Raw genomic sequence first — 27,582 nt, forward strand, 5'->3', positions numbered from 1 at the left:
GCATGTTGAATCTTTACTAGACATTATACAGCTCATATTAAAGTTTTGAGTTGTATGACTATAATCCCAGACACATGTAACATTAACTAAGATTTATCGCTGTATAACGTTTAACTAGTGCTGATAAGTGAGTCAGAAAATTTGCTTGTAAGGACTTATAATCTTGAGTTATTTGTTATCATCTTATCAGACCTGCTGGAAATATAAAAACACCTGTATTCTCATCTAAAAGTTAAAAATTGATGGCAATAAATCAGTGTTAAAATACTCACTTATAAGTAAAAATGTTTGCATTAAAAATGTACTACAAGTACAAAAGTGTGTACAACAAAACACACCCATACTACCAAGTCCTTTATCACTGGATTATATACAGTAGTGCATATACTGTGTGTGTACAACACTGTATTATTTCAGATGCTTCAGGTTGATGATTTATTTTGTATAATAAGCCTTCAGTCCAAAGTAACAATAAACTTAAGCCATTTACTAAATGTAGTGTAGTTAAACATCCAATATTTACTCTCTAAATGTGGTGGAGTAGAGGTATACAGTAGCATCAAAACAAAAATACTCAATATTTTAACTCAAAAATTGTTAATAACTTCAGGACTGCAGTAATTGTCCGCTTAAGATACATTTCAATATCAAATTAAACACTTGCTAGACATGATTAAATACTTAAAACCAGATATATAACATTTTAAACTCCTAATCACACCAATATATTAAAATAAATCCATGATTTTCAGCATATGAAGTAAAACGTCAAACTCACCTGTTTATCTTGTGACTTGTGAATATCTTCTCACAGCAGAGCGCCCTCAGCGCTTTAACTTGGTCTTTCTCCGTCTCCTCTGATCAAAGTCTGACGTCTATTTTGCTGCGTCTAGCTTAACATGCACCTTTCCAAAGATGCCATTCTGCGATTCACTCAATCATTTACACGTCTGGTTAATGTCTTACAGTCATTGTTTTCCTCTTCATGTATGATAGATAACTACAGTCCTGACACTTTATGGCATGAGGAGGAGGACCATGCCCCCGCCTGCACATTCTATTAGATCATAAAAACTGCATGATGAGGAACTGTAGTGGTTTATGGTTTTAAATGACCATGTAAACACTTGAGACAGTCACTGGAAGCAATGATAAGAAGTTTCACATAGCAACATGTTTCTTTATTAAAACAAACAGCAATGACATGTTGGCCACTTTTTTTATACTATAGGCTGAGTCTTTTAATTTCCTGATATTTCATTGGATTCAACAAAAACATGATTCAGTCTCTCTCCACAGGTCTGAGAGTTTAGAGGAGAACTAATGGGATAACTTTATATTTTGAAAAAGTCAAACATTTTTAGAAATTAAGTTGAAATACTGAGAATTAAGCTCGACCTTGAGTAATAGTGTCACGCATCAGAAAAATAATTCAAAGAGAATAATATGAGAATAAAGTTAGAACACAAAAACGTTCTTGTGACTCACATAAATAATGTTAAATTCATCCTCAACGTTTCCCCTTCAATCTCAAAATGCAAAATAATCTTCCTCCTCTTTGTTTCTGAAACCTGTCTCTGATATATTCTTCTGTAAAAATGAGAACATTTACATCATGAAATTGCTCAACATCAGCTTTATAAACAAACAGGACAACCCAAAGCAAAATAAGAGTCATATCTTTGATAATATATTGCACAAAATCCAAACCAAGCTCCGTCCAAAATCTTGAACTCTTACTGAAAACTGCATTTATATGTAGTGCACACACTCCTTTAGTTTTCTAGATTTCACTGTATGCTTTAAAAAAAAGGTTTGGCAACAAAATAAGAATATTCAAATATATTATATTCTTCATCATCCCTTGTAAATCCATTGGCACGTGCATGAAAGAAAGAACCAGACCTTCTCTACTGTTAGCTTAAAATGTACCTTGTGTTTGTCATATCACATAAATCATTATAATCTTTTAGTGTTGTAAGCTCAGTGAACGCAACAAAGAAAATATCAAACACAGCTGCCGGATTGATGAAATCTGGTAAAATACCTCAGCAAGGTTCATATGTTCATAATACTGGACGGTAAGGCAGACAGTAAAAAGTAAAGCTTCTAAACGCTGTTAATGAGCATCGTTAATGAGGGGCGCATGATAGTATCGGCACGTCATCGGCACATTGGCTGATAGAGGCCGTGAGATTTAATACTGCCATTAGCTGTAACGATTTCTGTGCATCGACAGGGCAATTCAAAGACACTTTGAATGTGCTTACGGGGGACAGGACAGTGGATAGATAAGAGTGAGAAGGGAATGACATGCCGCCACAGACTGAAATCGAACCTGCGGCTGCCTGCTTCAAGGACTTCAGTCTGTGCACAGAGCATGATTTGACCGCCAGGGGGCTCCCTCCAAGAAAATGCTCTTTAAAGGTGACATATCATGCAAAATGGACTTTTTAATGGTTCTCTACCTGAAATATGTGTCCCTGGCATGTCTACAAACCCCCCGAAAATGAAAAAAATCCATTCTGCCCCTGTTCTGATTTCTCCACCTTTCTGTAAATGTGTGCTGAAACAAGCCGTTTCAGTTTTCAGTGTTTTTCATACATCACAACGTCATCCGGTCTGTAACGGAAGTCAGAGCTCGGAGCTTGATCAGCCCTCAACCCCTCCTCCATTTTTCATTACCTGCACACATGTGTGCTAACAAGGAGCTTAGGAGGGAGGCATGCTAGTTGTAGGCTGTCTTAATAAAGGCTTAATAAGGTCGGTTTTACTCCCCACGTCTGCAGATTTGAAGATCTAGTGGATGATTTTTATTTTTCATGGAAAAGTGCTAGCGCTAGTTAGCATAGCCACATAGCTACATGGTTATCGCTGTGTACCAAGACACACGTCGACATGCTGACAAATAAAACAACAAGAAACACAAAATCTGTGACCAATGGTTCAGAAAGGTCCTGCTGCAGGCGCCTCTCCGTCAGGATCAGATTCTGGATCAGATTCAGAGGGCTGAAGTAACGCAGGCCTGTGAGCAGCCATGTCTATGCAGCCAACATGGAGAACCGAGGCCACATCCACTTCCTGAGGGGGCGTGGTCAGAGAGCTCATTCTCATTTAAAGGCACAGACACAGAAAACAGCCTGTTCTGAGCAGGGCTGAAAAAGAGGGGTTTACAGTCATGCCAAAATCTGATTTCAAAGTGTTTTTTTGAGCAATAAACTTTAAAGACATGTTTTGGGGACCTCTTAGACCAATATATTTTGATGAAAAAGAGCATAATATGTCACCTTTAATATGTTTAAAAGTTAGTATTGAATTTTTCCTGGTGAATGTATAAGGTTTAAAAGCCTAGTGTTGTATGTCTGTGGGTTATCACAATGCGTAAAGATGTCTTCAGACCAAAAGAAAATAACATATTTGCAACACATTGCTTGCACAAATTTGAACCTCATTTATGTGTATCCCTGACAGCACAAAAACGTCACCATACCTCGAGTCAGTACGTCCCATGGGGGAGATTTATGTAAAAGAAACAAACTTTTTATGTTCCGTTTCATCCTATGAGCGCTTGTTCTTTGTTTTCTTAGGGTGAGTCTCAGTTTCACTGTAAACAGTAAGTTACACTGAGGCTGCACTGTCCTTTACTGCAGTAGTATGAACCTGATTTACCAGCTTTTCTTTTGATATAAGGGAAATAAAAGGACTGAAACAAAAATAATAACATCATGAGGCAGTTTTGTAAAAGGTGAGAAGCTTTGTCGGGTTTGTCTGCACGAGGAGAAGCAGACAGCTTTTAAAACGCTACTCAACTTTGATGCATTCAAGGACGCCAGGGAAACATGAGTGCTGATCACAACACAGTATCAAGTGAATCTGGATGATTTGCATTTGGTGTTGCAAAATTGGTGAACCGTCATAAATGTGCTTCTTAACGTTGACCTGATTTGTGATTTTGTCGACTGATTGAACCCATGTTTGGTCTGAACACACCTTAAAGGTACAACATGGAGAGATTTGATGTACTCTGAAAATCAGGCAGCAGGACATAAATCATTATGTGTGATTGGCTGAAATATTGTGCAGGCCTCATCTAAAGTTCAGCATAATGATAAATACAGGAGTGTCTGCACTGATGTGGCATTTCAGATAAAGTTGGCAACAATGAAAGAGAAATACTTCAGCACTTATTCCAGTTTGGCAAACAGTATTAGACAGAAACATGTCAGGTGAGCTGCAGAGGTATTATTATGTGCACGTCATGATGAATGTTGTATCAAAGCAAAACGTGTAATCTGACTTCAGTGGTGACGGATTGTAGATAGATGTAACAGCAGAGGTCTCCTAGCCAGTTCTCCTACAGGGGTTGTCTGAGGTCTGGCAGCCCATGTTGGGATATTTGACCTGCACACGGAACAGAGTCCCGTCTGCACACATGCAGAGTTTGTACCTCTCCAAGCCTTCATCAAAATACACATCTCCTGCAGAGTTAGGGATGCGCGTGGCGTTGAACATGACGGATCCGTTGAGGACGATGCTGTTCTCCTGCAGGGAGGAAACGCAGAACAAGACTTTGGGTAACACGTAACAAGAGCATGAAGCCTCCTCCTTAATCTCATTGTCCCAGATTAGGATGAACTGACATGACGTGTTCCTCTGTCTATACTTACAGCTCTGAGCTCGATGCCTCCTCCCATTTTGAACTCCACAGTCCGGCCCATGATGTTGACGCCCTCGTTTCCTCGGATGATGGCTTTCCCGTCTCCTTTAATGTTCAGGTCAGAAGCTGCACTGCTGGTGATCTGAAAGCAGAGACACAAGAGGGATTCATGAGGAGCATAAAGGGCAGACTCAGAGGCTCTGGAAAGAAATCAGACCTCATTCAGATCCGTGTGTGAATGCTTCATAAACTTCAAGTTAGAGTGTTTCCCTGTATTTATGATGTGAAAGCAAGTTCTGAATATCATTTTTCCACATTTATAAAGACACAAAGCAAAACACTAACACACATTCAGTCTTCTTGAGTCTTCACGAGTAAATATACATTTTGCAGCTTTGCACACCTGCTTTCCTTTCTAATATGCTCAAGCTCTGCATCCAACAAGGAGGCGTAGGTGAGTTGAACACTTCTTGTTTTGATGTTTAAATGTTTTATCTTTATTTGGCCACACGTGGGAATTTGAATGCTTATTCTAAAACAGGGCATAACAGGGATATAAGGCAAACATGCAATATCATGAAGCATAATTTGATAATGCTGCCAGTTTAAGGAGTGTCCTGATAGAGACAGAGGCCCTTCAGAGACCAGAGTGTTATTGGTTTAACTTCTGAATTGTAATTGAAGTTGTTTTTCTTTGACTATCTTCAGCAGACACAGATATCCTCAGGGAGGCTGTGAGCTGAGCAGACGCAAACTACACTATCCCAACTTCAGGGTAAGATTTCTTCAGTGTTGATAACACAGAGGTTTTATTACCACAAGCTGAATGTGTCTCTTTAATCTTCAAAACAAACAGACCTGCTAATTAAAGTTTAAAAAAACAAACAGTGTCACTCTGAAAATCTGTTTTCTTCTACTGCTGTTTGGTCGGGCTTCAGGGGCTGAGAGCCGAGCTGCTACTCCCTGTAGCTATAATTACTAGGGGTGACGCCAAATAGTCGACTATTCGACGATTCGTTCTAACGAGCCTTAGTCGACTGCCAATCTCATAGTCGAATATTTGCATATGAAACGTGGATCATTCCATTCAAACCATGGGGGTGCTCAATGTCTAATTTTACATTATTTTCCTGTTTCCCGTAAAAATAGTGTCTCATTTAGCCTATTGTTATATAAATATAGACTTATTTAATGTAATTCTGAGAACAGCTCTTGAAGTGTTAAATCTCCTTAAAGTGGTAATTAAATCTCCCCTGGTAATTAAAGGTGGATCATTTAGCGGGACCTGTGGAGCAGACGTACCTCAGCTGGCCTTCAAATCTTTCTACGTTCATGGCAGCTCAAAATGTCAGGAAATAAAACTTAAGTTGATCCTAAAAATAAGTAATGAAGATGAGGAGCAGTTTCATGAAGAGGGCTGTGAGATCAAGGATTACCAGGAATACCCAAAGCTGCGCAAAGCCTCAAAAACAATCCACAGCATCCCATCCACCTCCACATCATCAGAGAGGATATTCTCAAAGACAGGATTTACAGTCAACAAAGTAAGGAGCGCACTTCTGCCTGTACACACGATGGTTTTCCTCACGTACAATTTGAAAAGACTCACGCGGACAAAGACGCGATGAAAGACTGTTTTAAAAGGTACTGTTAAGAGATTTAAAAACCCTTTAGCTGGTTCAGGTTTGATTTTGAACATTATACAAATGTTTAGTCTTAAGTTGGACAAACTACCCTCCTCAGCGCTGCTCTCCGCTGTGTGAACACTGTTTAAATATCTCCTGATTCCTTATTCTATAATGCCGCGTTGTTCCATGTTTAATGGATGGTGGCCTTATTTGAGTTTTCTCTCCTTCATCACCTCGTTGTTTTTGCAAAATAGATTTAAAAAATCTAAGTTTTATATTTATAATATTCTGTTGTCCCTTTTACTTTAAGCTATGAGTCTTTTAATTGTAAAGGGTTATGTGTAACATTGTCATGCGGTCACCATCATGCAGACTTTGGGTCAATAAGGAAAAACAACAAACATTCGAGTATTCGTCGACTATGGGCAAAATCTGATGAATCAGATTCGACTAAGCAAATCCTTAGTCGGGGTCACCCCTAATAATTACATTTGATTAAATGAAGTTAAACTTAGAGGGTGATGTTACGTGGATATTTAAAAAGAAGTCACTTGGAAATGTTTAAATGGCATGCATCTAAAACATGTGGACTGACTGGTGGCGTTGTGTTTCTTTCAGCGATGTCATATGCTGTTCGATCTATCTGTATTTAGGAGAAACTAGTCCTGTTAATGCCGATGATATTTCTTAATGCCCGTTGAAATCACTCTGATTGAAGGTACTAGTTCAAGTGTTTAGAGCACTAAAAACCCAAGAGCTGAACCCTGAAAACTGTCCCCTTAGTCAGCTGGTGAGGAAGCTAATCAGCCAGACTCCCATCAGCACTGATCCAAACACAACTCATCATGAAGCACTCCAAAGATCTGTATCTAGAACACTGGAGAAACCAAACAAAGACCCAAAGTAGAATGAATTGTTATTTGACCCTAAACCGTGATTATAAATGATCTGAATATCTGTGCAGTGTCAGAGATACAAAACAAAGACGTATCCTGACCAAATACAGGCTGAGTGACCACCAGCTGGCTGTAGAGACAGGGAGACACAGGCAGACATGGCTGCCCAGAGAGGAGCGTCTATTTGCTCACTGCTCTACAGGGGACATAGAGACAGAGATGCACTTCCTCCTCCTCCACTGTAGCAGGTTCTCTTTACTAAGAGATTCCCACTACAGGGAAATTACTAAAATGGTACCAAACTTCCCAACATTAACCCCAGAAGAGAAACTGTCAGTTCTCCTGGGGGAAGGGTCAGCAGCTCCTCTGGCTGCTAAATACAGTTGTGCTCATAAGTTTACATACCCTGGCAGAATTTGTGATTTTTTTTGGGCCATTTTTCAGAGAATATGAAAGATAAGAGAAAAACTTTTTTTTCTTTTTAGTGGTTGGGTGAAGCAAAATTTTTATCAAACAACTGTGTTCACTCTTTTTATATCATAAAGACAACAGAAACTACCCAAGAAACCATACATTCTGCCAGGGTATGTACACTTATGAGCACAACTGTATGTGTCTGCCTGTCACAGCCTGAGGGACGCACCATCCCATAATATCTGATTTTAAGTGAAGGTTTTATGAGCATACCGCATCAAGTGAGGACATTGAGATATGCTGTATGGGTGACACCATTTTTTTAATGCGTATAAAATATGTAATATATATAATATGTAATGTATGTGTATATATCTTATGTGCTTTGGCAACAACATGTCTTTGTTCATGCCAATAAAGCAAATTGAATTGAATTGAATTGAGATGTTATTCCGCCTCGTGCCCCTCTCCTCTTACGGTCCAAGCACAACCTAGACTTTTTGGTTTGATCTGCTCCCTGTCCTGATAATTCAAATCTACAATCTATTCAGCTGAGAAGTTGTTGATATCAACCAAGTCCTACTCCTACTGAATGCAAGAAGAGGAAAAAGAGCCCAAGAAAGCTTTTGTGGCACCACTGCCTGCTGACACACAACCTCACTGCCGCCTCCAAAGATGAGAAAGCTATGGATGAAGAACCCTACCTCACTATGTATGCACGTCAGGACCATAGACTGTAAATAAAAATGGACAGCGTTGCTCCGCCTCTTCCCGTTGTACGGTTCTGAAGCCAAAAAATCCCGCTCCTGGGTGCCGCCATTGTGCAGCCAGAGCCTGTGAAGCCTTTGTAATAAGCTCCGCCCTACAGCGTAACGTCACAAGACGCTGTGTGCTCTTTGAAGTTTCGTTCTACGGCGGCTGTGAATCAAAGGAAACCCGGAAGTAAAACCCCGTTTTTTAAACTCTAATAACTAACGAAAAAGAAACTTTTCAGAAAAAAGAGGCCTTGAACACAAAACAGTCAAATACTAACTACATATAACCACAGCATAAGGATGTGAGAAACATTCGTACGACGTGTATTTATTTTTTAAAGTTTGACTGCTCCCCCATTCATTTAGACAGATTTTTTGACCTATACTGCAGCCAGCCACCAGGGGGCAGTCACACTGCTGAAAGCCTCACCACCAGGGCCGTATGCGGCACGCTTGGTCAGGACGTTGTGCACGCACAGAAACACACTGTTTACATGAAACAACTCTTATTTTGATCTTTATATGAAAAGATTTAACTTCAACTCTGCAACTGAATGAAATTTCCTTCTGTTTAGGCCTGTTAACTCTGACTGAGGTGCAGCCTGAACCTTTTGCTTGGCTGCATGCCATCCTCTCTTCTTGTTATGAATCATTAAATAAAGAAAAAAAAAAGAACTTCCTGTGTGTTGTATTAAAGGTGTTTAAATACTTCCTGTATGCACAGACAGCCCTTTGTCCACAGATTGTGACACACTTTATAAAAGAGCCCCTCTGTCGTCATCATTAGCTTCACACACACACCCTCTCTGTGGACGCCTTCTTCACGCTGAGAACTTTGACTCCTTTGGGCAGGTGGAACTCGTGGTTCTCAAAGTCCGTGCTGAAGAAGGTGGACTGTGTGCGAGGGTCTGTGAAGGATATGCCGACGTCGCTGACTACAGAGGTCTTGTCCTTCTCGACGCTCAGCTTAGTGGTGCCCTGCTGGAACACGACCTGGAAGAAACACACATCATGTATAAGATTTTTCAAGCTTGCACACAACGTACAGGAGGTCACTGTAAATGTTTCTCACTGGGTTGTTGTTTCCCACGAGGAGGAGGTCCTGGTCTTTGCGGCCTCCCACTGTGCTCTTGTGCAGAGGGTGAACGATGCCCATGTCGGCCTTCTGTTTGAAGCGCAGGAGGCCGTTTTCAAAGAACTCCATACTGTCACAACCGTTCGGACCGATTCGTATCACCGTCCATATCACCAGCGTGATCTGAAGGAGAGCAACAGCAGCAACATAAAGACCACGTGATTTAAATGAAAGCTTCTGAAGAGGATCCGTTTAGTTCTTTACTCACAATGAGATTAATTAAGGCGAGGAGGAAGAGGAGGACGACGATGCAGACAGCCATGTTCCCCTTGCGTCCTCTCAGCCCCGTCTTATGAAGGCGTTCTTCTTCTATGGGAACATAACCTGCTTTAAAGTTACTGTTGTGTTCCTTGTTGATGTTACGTCTCTCTATCGCCTTCTCTCGCATGGACTTCTTCCCCGGCCCGTTGGAGCTCTCCTGGAAGACAAGACAAACTCTGAGGCGTGAAAAACTCAACTTAAACATTTATTTTACATATCAGGATTCTGAGTGTGCAAAGAAGAAAAAAATCAATTTCAAGGAGCTTTACTTTCACAAGATGATCCACATTCTTCATTTTATTGTAGGCAGATGTTCTGTAATTTTGGCTACTTTCAAATAAAGTTTCAACTTAAGTACAGTTTTAATCTCATACATTTTCAACTTTCTTCTCTTCCGACCTAATTTGTGAACTTAAAAGGGGTAGGTAGTCTCGGAAAACTAGCATGAATTTGAATGTAGCATGTCTTCAGGACTCCGTCTAACCCCGCCCCCCCTCTCCTCGGAGCCCCTCCAAAACGACGCCCCCGCTCACATGCACGAGCGCCGCTGATTCATGACCATATGATCGTGACTGATTCAAAACCGGTCCTCACCAAAACATTATCATAGTGAAAGTTAAAAACACAAACAAACATGGCTTCTGTTAGTACTCACAACTGTCATGCTAGCATTATCCAGTTGTACTGGTGACACGATATCAGGAGAAAAGTTATAACACAAATATAATACTGTAACAGCTCTACTGTTTGTTAAACGTGTTCAGTGTAGATGTTCTTAATTCCTACAGTGTTGACAGTTAGTGAAGGCATCAGGAGAGGTGTAGAGAGACAAGAGGGGAAGTTCTTCATTCATTCAAACATTGATTGTTGCTTTGTTGGTTGGCGTGATCACGGCCGACAGTGACCGGTTATTAAAGATCAACGTGTTCACGAATCGGCTCGTCATCCCTACAGCGTCCGGACGGACGCTACAGTACATCTACATTTTCTGTAGGACTTACTAAATGTCATTAATTCTTTTGCTTGTCAGAGCCCCGTGGTGAGAGCTTTTTAGACTCTGATCCGGACTACAGTCCTGAGCAAAGCACCTCATCGGGTCAGAGGGGACAGGCCCGAGGTCGAGCGAGAGGGACAGTCAGTAGAGTCAGGGGAAGCAGAGGCAGGGGACAGGGACTCGGAGTGAACGTCGGGAAAATGTACGCGCAGGAGGCGGGCAGAACGGCAGGACGGGATTTGATTGGTTTAAAAATTTGGGACCCAAAAACGGTGATTGGTTGGTGTTTTCCCAGGTTTACTCCGGCTGTATATAGCAGCTTTTTTTTACTCTTTTTTAAGAACACATTATGTATTGATTGCCATCAGGACATAAAGATAATTTTAACCAGTATAACAAAAAGTGTATCTAAATCTGACTACCAACCCCAGCTTTAAGGTTTTGTTTTCGCTTTTTTTTTCTTGCTCTATGTGGCTCCAGTCTTAATACTAACACCCCATATTTGGCACCATGTGATTGTAATAAAATCAATAAACTCAGATCAGATAAATACCAGAAAAATAAATATAAAATAAAATAAAATCATTGTAATAAAATTAATAAAATAAAATGAGAGAAATATCACAAGAATAAAATAAAACAAAATCTTAGTAATAAAACATTTGTAATAAAATCAGATAAATGTAATTTAATAAAATCATTGTGATAAAATCAATAAAATAAAATCAGATAAATACCAGAAAAATAAAATACATTTTTAAAATGTTTTAACACCCCATGAGGTTTTCCACCACCTTTATATGGAATCACATATTGTATTTTTAAGATTGCATGGTTCTAGATAACTTTTTCATGTTAAGCGTACATGCATATTCACAATTCCACGTTTTCATTACAGTCTATGTGTGTAATCGTCCACTAATGAAGATGAAATGTTATTTTCAGTGTCTCTGCAGCTCTGCAGAGGAATGCATCGCAGTTAAATACCCTGCGACTCTCTGTCTGTGGCCACAACTAAAAATAAACTGCGCCTATTTTAGCAGCAAATTACACATAGACAGAAACACTCGATTGCTCTAATACATCCCATCTTATATCCTCTTATATCGATAAAGAAACGTTGCTGCCACAGAGCACATGAGCTATAATCATGCCATTTTTATTTCCATGAAACGCTCCCATAATAACGAAGAGAAGGCCAGTGTTTATCACACGGATGTCATCGAAAGCCCGATAAAAAGCCATGAAAATCAACATTTATCACATCAGGTTATCCAGAACATATAAAACTGCTCTAATGTCAAACATAGAAGCAGAAACAAAGACGCAAATAGAAGAAAATACAACAAATATTGAAGATAACGGACCTGTTCGGACGCCATGTTGACCCTCCCTCTCCTGCTCGCTGAGTGACAGGACTGTACCACTTCAACGAGAGGGGGGGGAAACACCGGTGAAGTTAGCTTTGTTTATAATCTTACAGTTTTGATTCACATAAAATAAGTTTATGTCAGTAACATAATAACAATTAAGCTAACACATTGTTTATAATTTCACAGAATGCCATCAGCAAACATATAAAAGTAGCATAAGTGGAAACGTCCCCTTGATATTACCAATATTGGTTTATTCCAAGCTTTACCAGCTCATGACAGGGCGATACCAAAATAGAAAAACATGTCCATTCATATTTTCCGTAGGATTACTGCCAAGCAGACCCCAACCATAAACTTTATGTCGAGTCTTTACATATCTTTAGAATGATTTATAACTTTAAGTATCTCCAAATGCTAAACTTGTGAATTAACATTTTTTGATGGATAAAACAAGTGCACGTTTGTTAAAAAGGCATAAAACTACCCATATATAATAATATAATGTATATAATATATAGGAATGGTTTTACAGAGAGGTTTTTACTTGACACTTGTGCAACAAAAGGCAATTTAATACCCAAAGGCAGATGAATATTCTCACTGAAGTTTCAGATAGTATAAAGAAAATATATTAAGTGTGTTCAACAGCTGTCTGCTGCACATCCCATCTGTGTGGTGGCCCTAAGAGGACATGCATGCACACATTTTAGGCCAAAATAATTACTGCTTTTTTCTCCAGATCTCAATTTAACATAAAAAAAATCATGACACATATCCCCAGAGTTACAAAAGCATAAAACTGAAACAGTATAATCCTATTTGACCTTATTAGTGTTAGAAGTTTCCAGACAACTTGTTTGTTTTTATTTATTTAATTACTTCATTCAATCTAATTTAATTTGTATTTCAACCGATTCCTTCATTAATTTGTCCTTTATTCATTATGTATTTATATTAGATTTGTATTTGTCTTGTTATTGTTGTATGATATAATCCAATATAACGTTTATATTTGTATAAGTAATTCATTGTTGTTTGTTTTGATGTGCAATTACCTTTTTTAAATCAAAGAACATATTACCAAAAATGACAAATGAGACCTGAATGTAAATCTGGAATGTATGTAACATAATTAGTCAATAAAGAGATACTTCAGAAATTAAATAAACAAAACTTACTGTATTAGTGTGGGCAATGGCAGCGTGGCATGTCTTTATCTTAAGGTAATAGGAAAAATAAGTTGAGAATAGTTTAAGACTGAAATCAACTTGACGTCACATGAAAATAGGAATAACACTTTAATAAAGAGATAAATAAGTTGAGACCTGTAGAAAAAAAACAGAAATATTATGGAATACAGAGTATTGTATAGTAAACATGTATGGAAATAGAAGTATTAAGCAATATCTAGAAGTCAGATTCTAGATTGAAACACTCCCTTGCTCTACCCTCTGAGGGTGAGGATCTACAAGGGATGGTGGCCTTCGAGGACAAAAAGCTGCTGTGCTATATGATCAGTATAATCCTCCATTTGACAAGTTTTTTGTATCAATTACGTCTATATCATAGACTGTATAAAATAGGTCTATATACACAAATCCTCTTATGCACAACAACAACCACTCTTTTCTTCTTCTGATTTGTCTTCCAACGTCTGCATTTAAAGCAGCCGCCCACTACATGCAGAAACACAGAATGACGTTGCCCGTTTGCCCTTTCTGTGCAAGATGGTGGCCTCCATGGACAAGGACCCCCTCCCCTGTAGATATAAAAAGGCTTATTCTAAGTTAACAAAAACAAAATTATGTTTATATTCAGGTGGTTATACCCTAATTTAATCATACTTATGAATATTATATTCCATCACTGTTGAGTCTATCCTGCTAAATGCAGCTAATTACTGCACACTGTACCTTTAAATAATAAAATAAAGATATTTATGTCATTTTTGTTGCCCTGTATGGCTTGCAAAAGTTACAAAATCTCATGCAATTAATAATAATAATAATAATAATAATGTAAAAAGTGTATTTATAAAGCACTTATCAAAACAGATGTTACAAAGTGCTTTACATCATAAAAACCCACATTAAATAAAAACAATGGGGGGGGGGGGGGGGGCTTTATAAAGCTAGCAGGACAATTTAATTATTATTATTAGTTTATTTGACAGGGGCCATGCAAAACAAAAATGCCAGAGTTAGCTATAAGCTAACTTGTATCTGTGGTCCCCAGGAAGACGTAAACGAATGTTAAATACAAATGATAAAAAAACATACTAGCATTTAAAACAACACATAGGCTACTCAACACAGTCCATCACTAATAAAAACACATTTAAAATTACATTTCATTGTCTCTAGTTTGATGCATTCAGATCACATGATTTATTTTCCTTGAGCCATAATTTCAGTGTACTTTTAAAAACACTGAGGCTTGTACAGTCTCTAATGTGAGTTGGGATTGAGATCCATTTTCCTGCTGCTCTGACTGAAAATGCAGACTGTCCAAATGCAGTCCTCCTGAGTTTAGCTGAACAGTCTCCTCTTGCTGATGCCCTGGTCTCCCTAAGATTGTTCCTGCAGAGTAAAACACATTGTTGAAGTGGGGGTGTGGCCTGATCATGAATTAGTTTATACATCAGACACATGTCTGCATAACAAAGAAAACTGTCAAAGGTCATTAAGTTATATTTCTTAATGATGTTACAGTGGTGGTAGTTCCTTGGTTTTTTAACCAGAGTTTTCAGTGATTGTTTGTAGAGGGTGTATAATGGTTTTAGAGTGGTTCCTCCATCCTGAGACCAGCTGGTGACACAATAAGATAAATGAGAAAAAATCATTGAGTGCATGTACAGTTTTGCAGGTAACTGATGCCTGACATGACTGAAGTTCATAAGGCTGGCTCTTACATTTCTTAAGAGGAACAACTGAATAAAAGACTAAAAGAGAATAAAAGACTAAAAGAGAAACTACCAGAAATGTAAGAGCCAGCCTTATGAACTTCAGACATGTCAGGCATCAGTTACCTTTGTCTGCTGCAAAACTGTACAGTCATGGCCAAAAGTTTTGAGAATGACACAAATATTACATTTTCACAAAGTCTGCTGCTTCAGGGTTTTTAGGTGTTTTTGTCAGATGTTTCTGTGGTATAATGAAATACAATTAGAAGCATTTCATAAGTATCAAAAGCTTTTATTGAGAATTACACAGAATTCATGCAATAAGTCAATATTTGCAGTGTTGACCCTTCTTTTTCAAGACCTCTGCAATTCTCCCTGGCATGCTGTCAATCAACTTCTGGACCAAATCCTGACTGATGGCAGTCCATTCTTGCATAATCAATGCTTGGAGTTTGTCAGAATTTGTGGGTTTTTGATTGTCCACCCACCTCTTGAGGATTGACCACAAGTTCTCAATGGGATTAAGATCTGGGGAGTTTCCTGGCCAAGGGCCCAAAATCTTAATGTTTTGTTCCCCGAGCCATTTTGTTATGACTTTTGCTTTATGGCAAGGTGCTCCATCATGCTGGAAAAGGCATTCTTCATCACCAAACTGCCCTTGGATGGTTGGGAGAAGTTGCTCTCGGAGGACGTTCTGGTACCATTCTTTATTCATGGCTGTGTTTTTAGGCAAGATTGTGAGAGAGCCCACTCCCTTGACCGAAAAGCAACCCCACACATGAATGGTCTCAGGATGCTTCACTGTTGGCAAGAGACAGGACTGATGGTAGCGCTCACCTCGTCTTCTCCGAACAAGCCTTCCTCCAGATGCCCCAAACAATCAGAAAGGGGATTCATCAGAGAAAATGACTTTACCCCAGTCCTCAGCAGTCCAGTCCCTGTACCTTCTGCAGAATATCAGTCTGTCCCTGATGTTTTTACTGGAGAGAAGTGGCTTCTTTGCTGCCCTCCTTGACACCAGGCCTTCCTCCAAAAGTCTTGGCCTCACTGTGCGTGCAGATGCACTCACACCTGCCTGCTGCCATTCCTGAGCAAGCTCTGCACTGGTGGTGGCCTGATCCCGCAGCTGTAACACCTTCAGGAGATGGTCCTGGCGCTTGCTGGACTTTCTTGGGTGCCCTGGAGCCTGTTTGGCAACAATTGAACCTCTCTCCTTGAAGTTCTTGATAATTGGATAGACGGTTGACTGAGGTGCAATCTTACTCGCTGCTATAAACTTCCCTGTTCTGCCCTTTTTGTGCAATGCAATGATGGCTGCACGTGTTTCCTTGCAGGTAACCATGGCTAACAGATGAGGAACAATGGTGTCATGCACCATCTTCCTTTTAAAGTGTCCAGTCACTCAATCATGACAGATTGATCGCCAGCCTTGTCCTCATCAACACCCACACCTGTGTTAATGTGTGTGACAGCTGTGTGTCATTGAAATGATGTTAGCTGGTCCTTTTGTGGCAGGGCTGAAATGCAGTGGAAATGTGATTTTGGTGATAAAGTTCATTTTCAAGGCAAAGAGGGACTTTGCAATTATTTGCAGTTGAGCTGATCACTCCTCATAACATTCTGGAGTATATGCAAATTGCCATTATAAAAACTGAAACAGCAGACTTTGTGAAAATTAATAGTTGTGTCATTCTCAAAACTTTTGGCCATGACTGTACATGCACTCAAAGCATTAAAAATCAATAAAACAAATAAAAACAATGAGTGAATAAATCACATAATAACAATGCTCATGGTTACATTGTTATGATTCAATACTATTAATAATAATAGTTAATGAAGCTTGATATTGTGCATTTCCTGCAACATGCATCTTTCTTGCAGCTACTTTTTTCCTCAATGGTTTTAAAATGTGGGAGACATGCAGAATTAAAGATATAACTCTAACTCTAACAGTCTATGCATGCACATGCATTTACTTTCATTAATCCAACCACAGCCACTTTGGCTGCAACATCAGCCTCGTATCTGTGTCACTGAGCCTCAGGTTTTACTCTGCAGGCCTTTGGTGTCGTTTGACGGTATGACATTACATTACCATCGTATTACTATTTACATGACCCTGCAGAGCCTGCAGAGCTCTGACTGAAGCAGCTCTTGCAGTGTTAGTTATTTCTTTAAAAGAATTACAAGCTTGGTTGTCGTGCTCGCCTCCTCACTCGGTTGCCACAACTGCAGCTGCTGCTTTGCATCGGTGAGGAATTTTTTACTACACCCCTCCTCCGGCTGGCTGTGCTCTCCTCCTGGAGGCATTTTGAACCCTCCGATTATTATTAAAGTGATCGAGGACGGACATGGCGGACACATTGAGGAGGCTGACCAATACATCTTCCTTCAGCGTCTTACAGGATAAGCTGGAGAGCTGGCACAAAGACTATCATGTAAGTGAATCAATAAGTAATGAGCGACCTAAATCTGACCAAACCACTGACACAGGCTGCAGATATACCTGTTCAGAGCATGCTATTACTAACTGGTGAAAGAGACGATTTCTGCAGCTGAATATTGCATGTCCGTTAAACGTGTGCTAATATAAATACATTTAATTCAAATGATGAATTGTTTTGTTTACTCCACTTGTTTTTTTCTTTTTTTTTGTCGTGAAAAAATCAAATGTTTTAATAATTATTTTTCTACTTCACATGTGAGATAATTAACTCGCGGTTTATTTATCAATTTAATTAAAAAAAAAAAACATTACAGTGAAGGAATGCACTTCTTTCCCTTACATTGATTTTGTACTTCAGAGTTTGGTTGCTATGGACGCCGGTTGCCATACAAACGGTTGGACTTCTCCAAAGATCGTTTATTTTATAGTCGTGATGGTTCACGTCCAGGCACTTCCGGGTTGGGAGCATCACACGCGCACAGCAGGGACAGAAAGACGTCAAAAAGAGGGAGTTAGGTCAAGAAAGTGTGCTTGAGTTTTTGTTTTATCAGTTGTGTGTGTTGTGGTTGAAACACACTGAATAAAGTTGTTGTTTAGCGAGTTTATCGCACTGTTTTTTATACAGTGTATGTGTGTTTTTAAATAACCTGGTGCAATTTTTATCGTGCAGTAACTTACCTTATCTATTTATCAGATAGAAGTGTACATAGTGTGTATATATCTGTAATAGTTGCCGTATTTTATTTTATTTTATTTTTACTTTATTTTATTATATTTTATTTTATTCTATTTTATTTTATTTTATTTTATTTTATTATATTTTACCCTTGTCATTGCTATTATTACTGTTATTATTTTTAACTATGTTAGTACATTGTTGTATTCCCCTGTCCCGTGTTGTAAGGTGCTGTAACAAAAGAAATTACAAATAAAGTATATCTTATCTTATCTTATCTTATTGATAAAAAAGCAACACATTTTTGACGATGTTAAATAGAAGCAGAAATTAAACATCAAAATAAGTTGACCTTTAAAGGAAAAGTGGGAACTCCTTGATGTTAAAGGTCATACTACATAATTCCACTAATATATAGTCTGAAAAAAGCCATCAACAAGCCTGTCCCCAAAGAGATTTCCAAGGTTTTATCCAAGCGGCAACTTCCGGTCTCAAACAATGAAGCCCATGCGAAAGTGTTATAAACTGCAGTTCATGGAGAATCCGCTTGAGGCTGGCTGCAGAAACACTGGAAACCACATAGACATGAATGGGAAAAAACACGATCTTTGCAGCATAAATAAAGATGTTTACCATAGACTGTAAATAAAAATGGACAGCGTTGCTCCGCCTCTTCCCGTTGTACGGTTCTGAAGCCAAAAAATCCCGCTCCTGGGCGCAGCCATTGTGCAGCCAGAGCCTGCGAAGCCACGGTAACGAGCTCTGCCCTACAGCTTAGCGTCACATGACGCTCTGTGTACCTGAAGTACATCTGGTTCTCAAGTCTGGGCTGCTGTGACCATCCATCCATCCATCCATCCATCTTCTTCCGCTTATCCGGGTCCGGGTCACGGGGGCAGCAACCACAGCAGGGAAGCTCTTCTGGGAGGACACTGAGGCGCTTCCAGGCCAGCTGAGAGACATAGTCTCGCCAGCGTGTCCTGGGCCTTCCCCGTGGCCTCCTCCCAGTCGGACATGCCCGAAACAGCTCCCCAGGGAGACGCCCGGGAGGCATCCTGACCAGATGCCCGAACCACCTCATCTGGCTCCTCTCGATCCGGAGAAGCAGCGGCTCTACTTTGAGGCTCTCCCAGATGTCTGAGCTCCTGACCCTACCTCTAAGGCTGAGCCCAGCCACCCTGCGGAGAAAACCCATTTCGGCCGCTTGTATTCGCGATCTCGTTCTTTCGGTCACTACCCACAGCTCGTGACCATAGGTGAGGGTTTGAACGTAGATTGATTGGTAAATTGAGAGCTTTGCCTTCTGGCTCATTTCCCTCTTCACCACGACAGACCGGTACAGCGTCCGCATCACTGCAGACGCCGCCCCGATCCTTCTGTCAATCTCGCGCTCCCTCTTCCCCTCACTCGTGAACAAGACCCCGAGATACTTAAACTCCTCCGCCTGGGGCAAAGACTCCCCTCCTACCCGGAGAGGGCTAGCCACCCTTTTCCGACTGAGCACCATGGCCTCAGACTTGGAGGTGCTGATCCTCATCCCTGCTGCTTTACACTCAGCTGCAAACCGTCCCAGTGCGAGCTGGAGGTCACCTTTCGATGAAGCCAATAGGACGACATCATCTGCAAAAAGCAGAGATGGAATCCCAAGGCCACCGAACCGGACACCCTCCGCCACTTGGCTGCCCCTAGAAATTCTGTCCATAAAAGTTATGAACAGAACTGGTGACAAAGGGCAGCCCTGGCGGAGTCCAACCCCAACTGGGAATGAACTTGACTTAATGCCGGCAATGCAAACCAAACTCTGGCTCCGACAAGAGCCTGAATGACCCGTAGCAACAGGCCATCCACCCCATATTCCCGGAGCACCCCCCAAAGGATACCTCGGGGGACACGGTGGTAAGCCTTCTCCAGGTCCACAAAGCACATGTGGATGCTGTGACCACTAAAGGCCATCTTTCAGGCTGTTTAACTTCTCAGTAGGCAAAAAGCACCTGGTCCTACTGAGCGCCTATCCATCTCATTCTGGCAGAAGTATCTTTTAAATATGTACATATTGAGAAAACAGAATGATCGAGCAGTTACAGTCTCTGATTTTGGGTTATTTGCACCACTCTAGGTGATTTCCTGTGACCAGAATCTGAATAGATGTTGCGAGCTGATTGAACTCACCGCCAAGATTCAGGGCCAACTTTTTGCCATTCTCAACCTTGCAGCTGCTGAAGGTAAACTGACCACTTGTTCTCTGGGATTATACTTTAGGAGGTTTGAAGTGAAGTATTCAGTCCATAAATTCAAGGTGGATTGTTGTAAAATGGTCTGAATAACAAAAGTCTGTTGGAATATGATTGTTTATAGCCAAGAAAGCGAATCTAGTGTAGCAAATGTAGAGATTAAAACAGTACTGTGTGTTATCTGTGAAATGCAGGTTGGTGATTTGAACATATTTAACCAATGAGACATGCTATGAAAATTGATTTTACTCTTAACAACCAGGTGGACATTACGCTGGAGTGGACACTCTGAAAACACGCCTGCTGCCATGGCTTGGGACCTGTTATTTCATGACAAGGCCTTCAGTCTCGGATGACACCAGCCTGCAGCTCATCCAGGTGACGTCAGCAGCTATAAACCTGCATTTCCCCTCATTTCCCTTCATTCAATCTGTTCTTCTTAAATAGGATATACATAAAAAAAACCTGGATTCATTCTAATGTTCAATTTCTCATTTGTTTCCTTCAGGATTCGGTGGAGAAGGACAGGAGGATCCGTGAGCTCTCCGTCTCTCATGACAGTGACAGACACAAGTTTGAGACTCAGCTGTGCTCCACACGACTGCAGCTGGACTCTGTCAGATCAGAGTGAGTTTCACTGTAGTTTCTAAAACCTTATCCTAATTGTATTTATTCTGAGTCAGCCTCACCGGGCAGTTTTTATGCTTCAACATTCAACATGCTCCAGTATTTTTCTTTGATATTGTCATCTAGATTTTTCTGTTTATTGTTGAAAAGTTTTGATTAATACAAAAATACAAAACCGCACCGTAAGAGCAGAATGTCCTGCACCACAGCAAAACCATCATGATTAACAGACTTACCAAACTGACATTGTCTGAGCATTGGATACCATATTAAAGGTGACATATCATGCACAATCAACTTTTTAATGGTTCTGTACCTGAAATATGTGTCCCTGTCTACAAACCCCCCGAAAACGAAAAAAATCCATTCTGCCCCTGTTCTGATTTCTCCACCTTTCTGTAAATGTGTGCTGAAACGAGCCGTTTCAGTTTTCAGTGTTTTTCATACGTCACAACGACATCCGGTCTGTCACGGAAGTCAGAGCTCGGAGCTTGTTCAGCCCATAGACTGTATAAAATACAACTCAACCCCTCCTCCGTTTTTCATTACCTGCACACGTGTGTGCTAACAAGGAGCTTAGGAGGGAGGCATGCTAGTTGTAGGCTGTCTTAATAAACACAAAGGTCGGTTTTACTCACCACGTCTGCAGATTTGAAGATCTAGTGGATGATTTTTATTTTTCATGGAAAAGTGCTAGCGCTAGATAGCATAGCCTCATAGCTACATGTTCCTAGCTGTGTACCAAGACACACGTCTACATACTGATAAATAAAACAACAAGAAACAAAATCTGTGACCAATTGTTCAGAAAGGTCCTGCTGCAGGTGCCTCTCCATCAGGATCAGATTCTGGATCAGATTCAGAGGGTTGAAGTAACGCGGGTCTGTGAGCAGCCGTGTATATTCAGCCAACATGTAAACATTAGATGAACGTGCTGGAGAGCTGAGGCCACATCCACTTCCTGAGGGGACGTGGTCAGAGAGCTCATTCTCATTTAAAGGCACAGACACAGAAAACAGCCTGTTCTGAGCAGGGCTGAAAAAGAGGGGTTTACAGGCAGACCAAAATCTGATTTCAAAGTGTTTTTTTGAGCAAGAAACTTTAAAGACATGTTTTTGGGGACCTCTTAGACCAATATATATTGATGAAAAAGAGCATAATATGTCAACTTTAATATATTTATAAAACTATCTTTGAATCAAGCAGGACACGTTTTTTAGTCATGACACATGACTATTAAGAAAAGAGAAAAAAAAATTGCATTTTCTTGATCTGTTTGCAGAAAGATTTCCTACTTTTGGACAAAATCTTCTAATTTTAATGCTTTTAGAAATGACTTGGAGCAGTGTAGCCAGTCAGAGTTTTCTACCTGCACTTGCATGGCTCTTGCAAAGGTTTAGTTAAGATAATAATCCTTGCACAAATGACCTTTCACCTTGCATTCTGAAATCAAAGGAACTCACAAAGATGAAATTAACTGTGTAATGTTTGCAATTTTTTTCATACAGGTTGGTCGAAGTGCAGAATGAACTGGACGACACAAAGAGCAAATCAGCGACCACTCTGTTGGCCACTGAGGATGAGATACTCCAGCTGAAGGCAGAGTGGGTGTCACAGTCAGATACTGCTGTAGTATATTTGTTGTTCGTGTCTCTCTGCTGATGTGAGGTGTATCTGTGTCTCAGTCTGCGGTCAGCTCACGAGCAGCTGGACATCTATAAGAGGAAGATGGAGGGTCTGGATGACTACGAGCGTCGGATTCGCCTGCTGAGAGAGGAAGTGTCCTACCTGAGCACAGAGAAGGCCATGCTGCAGGACAGGTACACCTGGCTGACATCCAGAACCAAACACAGAATAAGGCTTACACACATTAAGATATAACTCTACAAGCAGTGTGTTTAAGGATGATGTAGTTGAAAACGTTCCCCCTCTCTGTCTCTCAGGTTGGTGAGGAGTCGTTCTCCGAGCCCCCTGCCTCTGCTCAGTCGGTCCTCCAGCCCGGTGAGGAGCGAGTCGCCCACCAGAGCTCAGCTCACTAACTCGTCTCGCCACGCTCGGCTCGTGTCTCGCCTCAGTGACCTGTACGCCGTGGAGCGACTGGAGGCGCAGAGTCTGCTGAGACGATACATCTCTGACGTAGAGATGGTCCAGAAAATCATCTTCATTGCTGTCGTGGTAAACTGATATACTTTAAGAACCATGTGTAGAGAAAGAGGTGTCAGATGGATTGTTTGAAAGATATGGGTGAACTGTAAATTTCCTTCATCAAAACAGTATCAAAGCTTTTTAAAAATCTAGTTTCTTCCTCAAGTTTAAAACTCATGTTTGTCAAAGTTTGTTCGGTCTGCAGAGATGATGAACTTGTATTTTTGATCTTCTCATCCCTCAGGAATCCTTTAATGCAGCTAAACTGGCGTACCGTCAGTTCAAGCTGCGTGTGAGGAAGACGTTGTCCCCGTCTCACTTTGGTCCGGAGAGTCTTGAGGACGCAGCTGTGGACTACATCGTCAGGAACATGGACTTGTATGACGTCCAGACCACAGTCAACGTAAGACTTCATACTTCATCGGTGCGGTTTGATGTTGAGAAGGACGATGTGTCTGATCTGACTGTGTTTGTTATCTCCTCTCAGGATGTGATCAACGTCATGAATGTGAACCCGCGGATCTCTTTCCCGCCTGAGGTGGACTTCGCCCTCATCAGCACTCTGATCAGGGAGGCGTGCAGGGTCGCCTTCGCCATGCAGACACTAGAGCCGCCGCTCGATCTGGCTTTCGCAAGTGATGGAGAACTTTACAACGAAAACAAGTCAGTCCCTTTAAAACAACTTTATCAATTTACAAAGTTTGTTTGTTTTTACAGCACTGTCAATAAAGTTTTATAGATATTTTATCTCTGGAAAACTTGAGGTAATTAGCTGTCTCTCCCTGTAGATGTCAGCCTATGCATGTAGATGGCATAGACGCTGACAGCTCTCTTTCTCTGCTGTCTGTCTCTCCGTCAGGTATCGTCGCAGCTATGACTCAGAGTTCTCCGCTCCTCTAGTGATGTACCACGTGTGGCCAGCTCTGATGGAGGGAGATGTTGTGCTGGTGAAGGGCGAGGCCGTGACCCGAAGAGGGGCTCTGGTAATCCTTCAGACACATACAGGCAACCTCACAGCAGCTAAAGTGTTTCCAAGCTAAAGTTGTCTTATAGCCAGATAAAAACTTCAAACACGTAGAGACACTAAGGCTGAAAAAACACGGTGAAATACTCATAAACATCCAGTGACATCCAAAGAATTTAAAGTATATATTTATCAGTCACTACATCCATCATGAGGAGCAAGAAATTAAACCTGAAATCAGCTCAATCATCATAACATGATAGTGGCTTAAAGGCCTGAAACATAAGAGAAGATTTTATCTTTTAGTCCTGATTCTTTGTGGTATAAATATGATCCTGCAGGTGTAATATGATGAAGTCATTCATAATAACATAACACAAGATAATAAATGCTTTATGGACAAATTCCACCAAATCCACGTCCGGTCCGTCTCCGGTCCGTTACAGCACTGGATCTGATAGGTTTCCATTCGAGTCAATGTGTTAACTTCCACTGGATCCGCTTCGTTGCGTTCCGGCTGCATCTCTGATCCGGCAGGTCGGAACCCTCAAGGATCAGATACACAAGACTTCTATTTTTGCCGGGTCAATTGACTCATCAATCTCAACAGAGCAGATGGAGCGGGACAGGAAGTCAGGCACCAAAACAAAATGAAAACACCCGGTTAATTTTCAGAATAAAACACTCTGTGTTATCACCAGATCGTATTTCACTTAACTACAACAACAAACTGTCATGATGAGCGGAGCCAGGCCTGGAGTCAACAGGTCAGAGGTTTTCAGAGGACCAGAAAGACAACATGGATGAGGAGAGGAGGAGGAGAATCCTTGATTCAGTGATTACCGTGGGAAAACCTCGGTCACATGACTCCAGCTGTCCGGCGGTCTTGAAAATGCAACCTGTGGGGGTTGACGGACGAGAGAGCACAGAGCTGGACCGCAGCAGATTGGAGACCAACCAGATATGGATCTGGTGGAAGTCTGATGTTAGAGTCTTGCAGCGAAATTTGTTCTGGACTTATTGCATAAAGAAAATCTCAACAACCCAAAATAATGAAACAGCACAACAACACATTTGATGTTATGACTTGCAAGTAGACATCAATGCAGTCAGCATATTGAAATATTGCATAATGGCTGTTTAACACCTTATATCACCTCATATTGAGAAGTTAATGGATAAAGGCAGGAGTTAATTTCTAAATAGTTTATAAAGGAATAAGAATTTAGTGTACAGCGGATGAGGAGGAAACTGGAGAAATGTATTGAGCCTTAGAAGTGAGCCTCAAACTGTCGTTCTGGTGGAGATGAGCCATGGGAGGAAGAACACACTGAAAGCCACAGTGTAATATTTACAACATTTATTCGGTTTTATTTTAATGCCACGTGCAAACAGACGGACATGCACACATCTTCACTACTCTCATCTTGAAAATGATTCTCCTTCTTCCTTCTCGCTCACTCACAAAAAATCTTCCTGAATATTCCCTGCGGCTTCGGTTCACCTTGCCTTTTTGCAGAAATGTAACCAGGAAAAGGTCAGGGTGAACATTTCACTCATTTGTGTTCACACATGCAGCTCACCCTCACAACTCTGGGAAGTTTCTAGGAGTTGTGTGCATGTGTGAATGCAGCTACCAGAATAAACAGCTACTATTGGAGGAAATGTCTGAGTAAGAGAGTGAAGGGACATGGAAAGGCTTGCGTGCTTACTGTTGATCTGTTGTTTCATTTCAAGTGGAGCAGAAGCAGAAGCAGGAGTGTCAGCCCCGTGAGGTCTCGCTCTCTCAGCCCAAGTCGCAGTCTCGTAAGTCCCTATGATCTCTGACTGAGCAACCAACACGAACACATTACAGATTTCTCTCTTATATTGTTCAACTATCACGAAAATGTAGAGTAACTTCAATCTCAGACGTTTAACTCTGTCTATTTGCATGCACATCCATGGCCCTAAGGGTATGTACTTAAAAACCCAAGCTTTGTTTCTGTTCTTTTTCTCTTATTTGGGTTGAAATGATGAATATTGTTATCTTCTTTTAGGCATTTAACAGCAAAAGAAGTCTGTCTCCACACCGTCTAAGAGCCAGCCTCCTCTGATCTCAGTCACCACAAGAGGAAACTCACGCTGTACCTCATGTCAGTGAAATAAAGTTAGAGGATTTTACAGTTTAGGTTTGGTTACAGTTTTTCTTAGACCAAATAAAGCAACAGAATCCTCAGATATCATACTGCACAGAGGACGCTCAGTTTACACCGTATGAGGGCATTTTAATGAGACCCTGACAGTATCTGCAGTCAGGAGGTTATACACTGTACTTACAACCAAAGTATGTAAAACCTTTTTCTTCCAAGAGCTATACTTTCCACATAAATCTAAAGACGCAGAATTATCAACCTTTCTCAGTTGTGTCTTAAAGGGATATTTCAGTTTTTTTGAAGTGGGGTCGTATGAGTTACAGTACACTATTGCTCCTGCTAGCCACAATGCGTGCCGGTGAGCTCTTCCCCTTTAATGAGAAAATTCCCAGAGGACCGGCAGGTAAGCTAGGCTATTTTCTTTGCGGACAGGGCCTCCTATTTCACGTAAAAAAATGAGAAACGTTGAAATAATTGGAGCTATTCAGTTTGCCGTCAGAAACCCCCTTTAATTTGGCACTATTTTCAGACGCACCTCGCAGACCGGTGTTCTTCCGCTGCATGAGCACGGATACACGCCGATCAGCTGTTTGGATCACTAAGCACGTATCATTTTTAGCAGACACCTTTAGGAACAAAAACTACAAACTGCAGAAATGAGTGATTCTGACAGCGACGATGACATGCTGTTTACTGTGGGCACAAGAGGATACCTCTATGAACCAGAGTTTACAGAGGAAGAACTCCAGATGCAGACCCAACGTACCAACGAAGAAGAGAGGGGAGAAAGTTCTGTGCTAACGAGTGAGCAGGAGAGATCCCACGTTACCTGGTGGTGCCGGTGTGTAAACTGTGAGCCCATGCCAACGAACCCAGAGAGCTTCTGCTGTCAGGAGAGGGACTTAGTGACAACAATACTTCAGGACCTTTCTGAATCAGAGGATACCAGTGGCTCACATACGGCTCCAGTCTGCATCACTCATCATCCAGAGTTCCCTGCCTTACAGGAGGTTTGTTTGTTTGAACAGCCGGGATAAAGACAGGTACGTACCATCTTTTAAATGTGCAGAAAAGTGAGTATAATTCACTCTAAAGACCGATACCGCTACTTGATCCTGCTACGTGCTTGTTGATCCAAACAGCTGATCGGCGTGTATCCGTGCTCATGCAGCGGAAGAACACCGGTCTGTGAGGTGTGTCTGAAAATAGTGCCAAAACAAAACAAAGGGGGTTTCTGACGGCAAACTGAATAGCTCCATTTTTTTAACTGGTTCATGCATTTGCACTGTGATGAGTCCCTGGACCATATTTTCTCAACTTTAGCAAAATTACGCAAA

The 27,582-nt window shown here is 41.0% G+C and overlaps 2 protein-coding genes across 5 annotated transcripts; one reads left to right on the forward strand and one right to left on the reverse strand.

Moving 5' to 3' along the window:
- Positions 1-1,159: 1,159 nt before the first annotated feature.
- On the reverse strand, positions 1,160-17,870 carry sgcb (sarcoglycan, beta (dystrophin-associated glycoprotein)). 4 transcript variants are annotated; one of them, XM_034674563.1, is made up of 7 exons: positions 17,808-17,870; positions 13,295-13,333; positions 9,694-9,903; positions 9,423-9,608; positions 9,152-9,343; positions 4,668-4,799; positions 1,160-4,542 (listed from the first exon to the last, which is right to left on the reverse strand). In XM_034674563.1, the coding sequence occupies exons 1-7, from the start codon at positions 17,853-17,855 to the stop codon at positions 4,342-4,344; spliced, it is 1,008 nt and encodes a 335-aa protein (XP_034530454.1). In that variant the 5' UTR covers positions 17,856-17,870; the 3' UTR covers positions 1,160-4,341. The 4 variants fall into 4 exon arrangements, with proteins under 4 accessions (XP_034530454.1, XP_034530433.1, XP_034530443.1 ...); XM_034674542.1 differs by lacking the exon at positions 17,808-17,870 and adding an exon at positions 17,209-17,506; XM_034674552.1 differs by lacking the exons at positions 13,295-13,333; positions 17,808-17,870 and adding an exon at positions 17,209-17,505.
- On the forward strand, positions 16,895-26,280 carry spata18 (spermatogenesis associated 18). Its single transcript, XM_034674533.1, has 12 exons — positions 16,895-17,459; positions 20,260-20,365; positions 20,637-20,752; positions 20,883-21,001; positions 22,510-22,605; positions 22,687-22,821; positions 22,945-23,176; positions 23,391-23,549; positions 23,634-23,809; positions 24,006-24,129; positions 25,848-25,916; positions 26,150-26,280. The coding sequence occupies exons 1-12, from the start codon at positions 17,373-17,375 to the stop codon at positions 26,204-26,206; spliced, it is 1,476 nt and encodes a 491-aa protein (XP_034530424.1). The 5' UTR covers positions 16,895-17,372; the 3' UTR covers positions 26,207-26,280.
- Positions 26,281-27,582: the final 1,302 nt, after the last annotated feature.

This window comes from Notolabrus celidotus, chromosome 2 (assembly GCF_009762535.1).
Source record: "Notolabrus celidotus isolate fNotCel1 chromosome 2, fNotCel1.pri, whole genome shotgun sequence".
NCBI classification, from domain to species: Eukaryota; Metazoa; Chordata; class Actinopteri; order Labriformes; family Labridae; genus Notolabrus; species Notolabrus celidotus.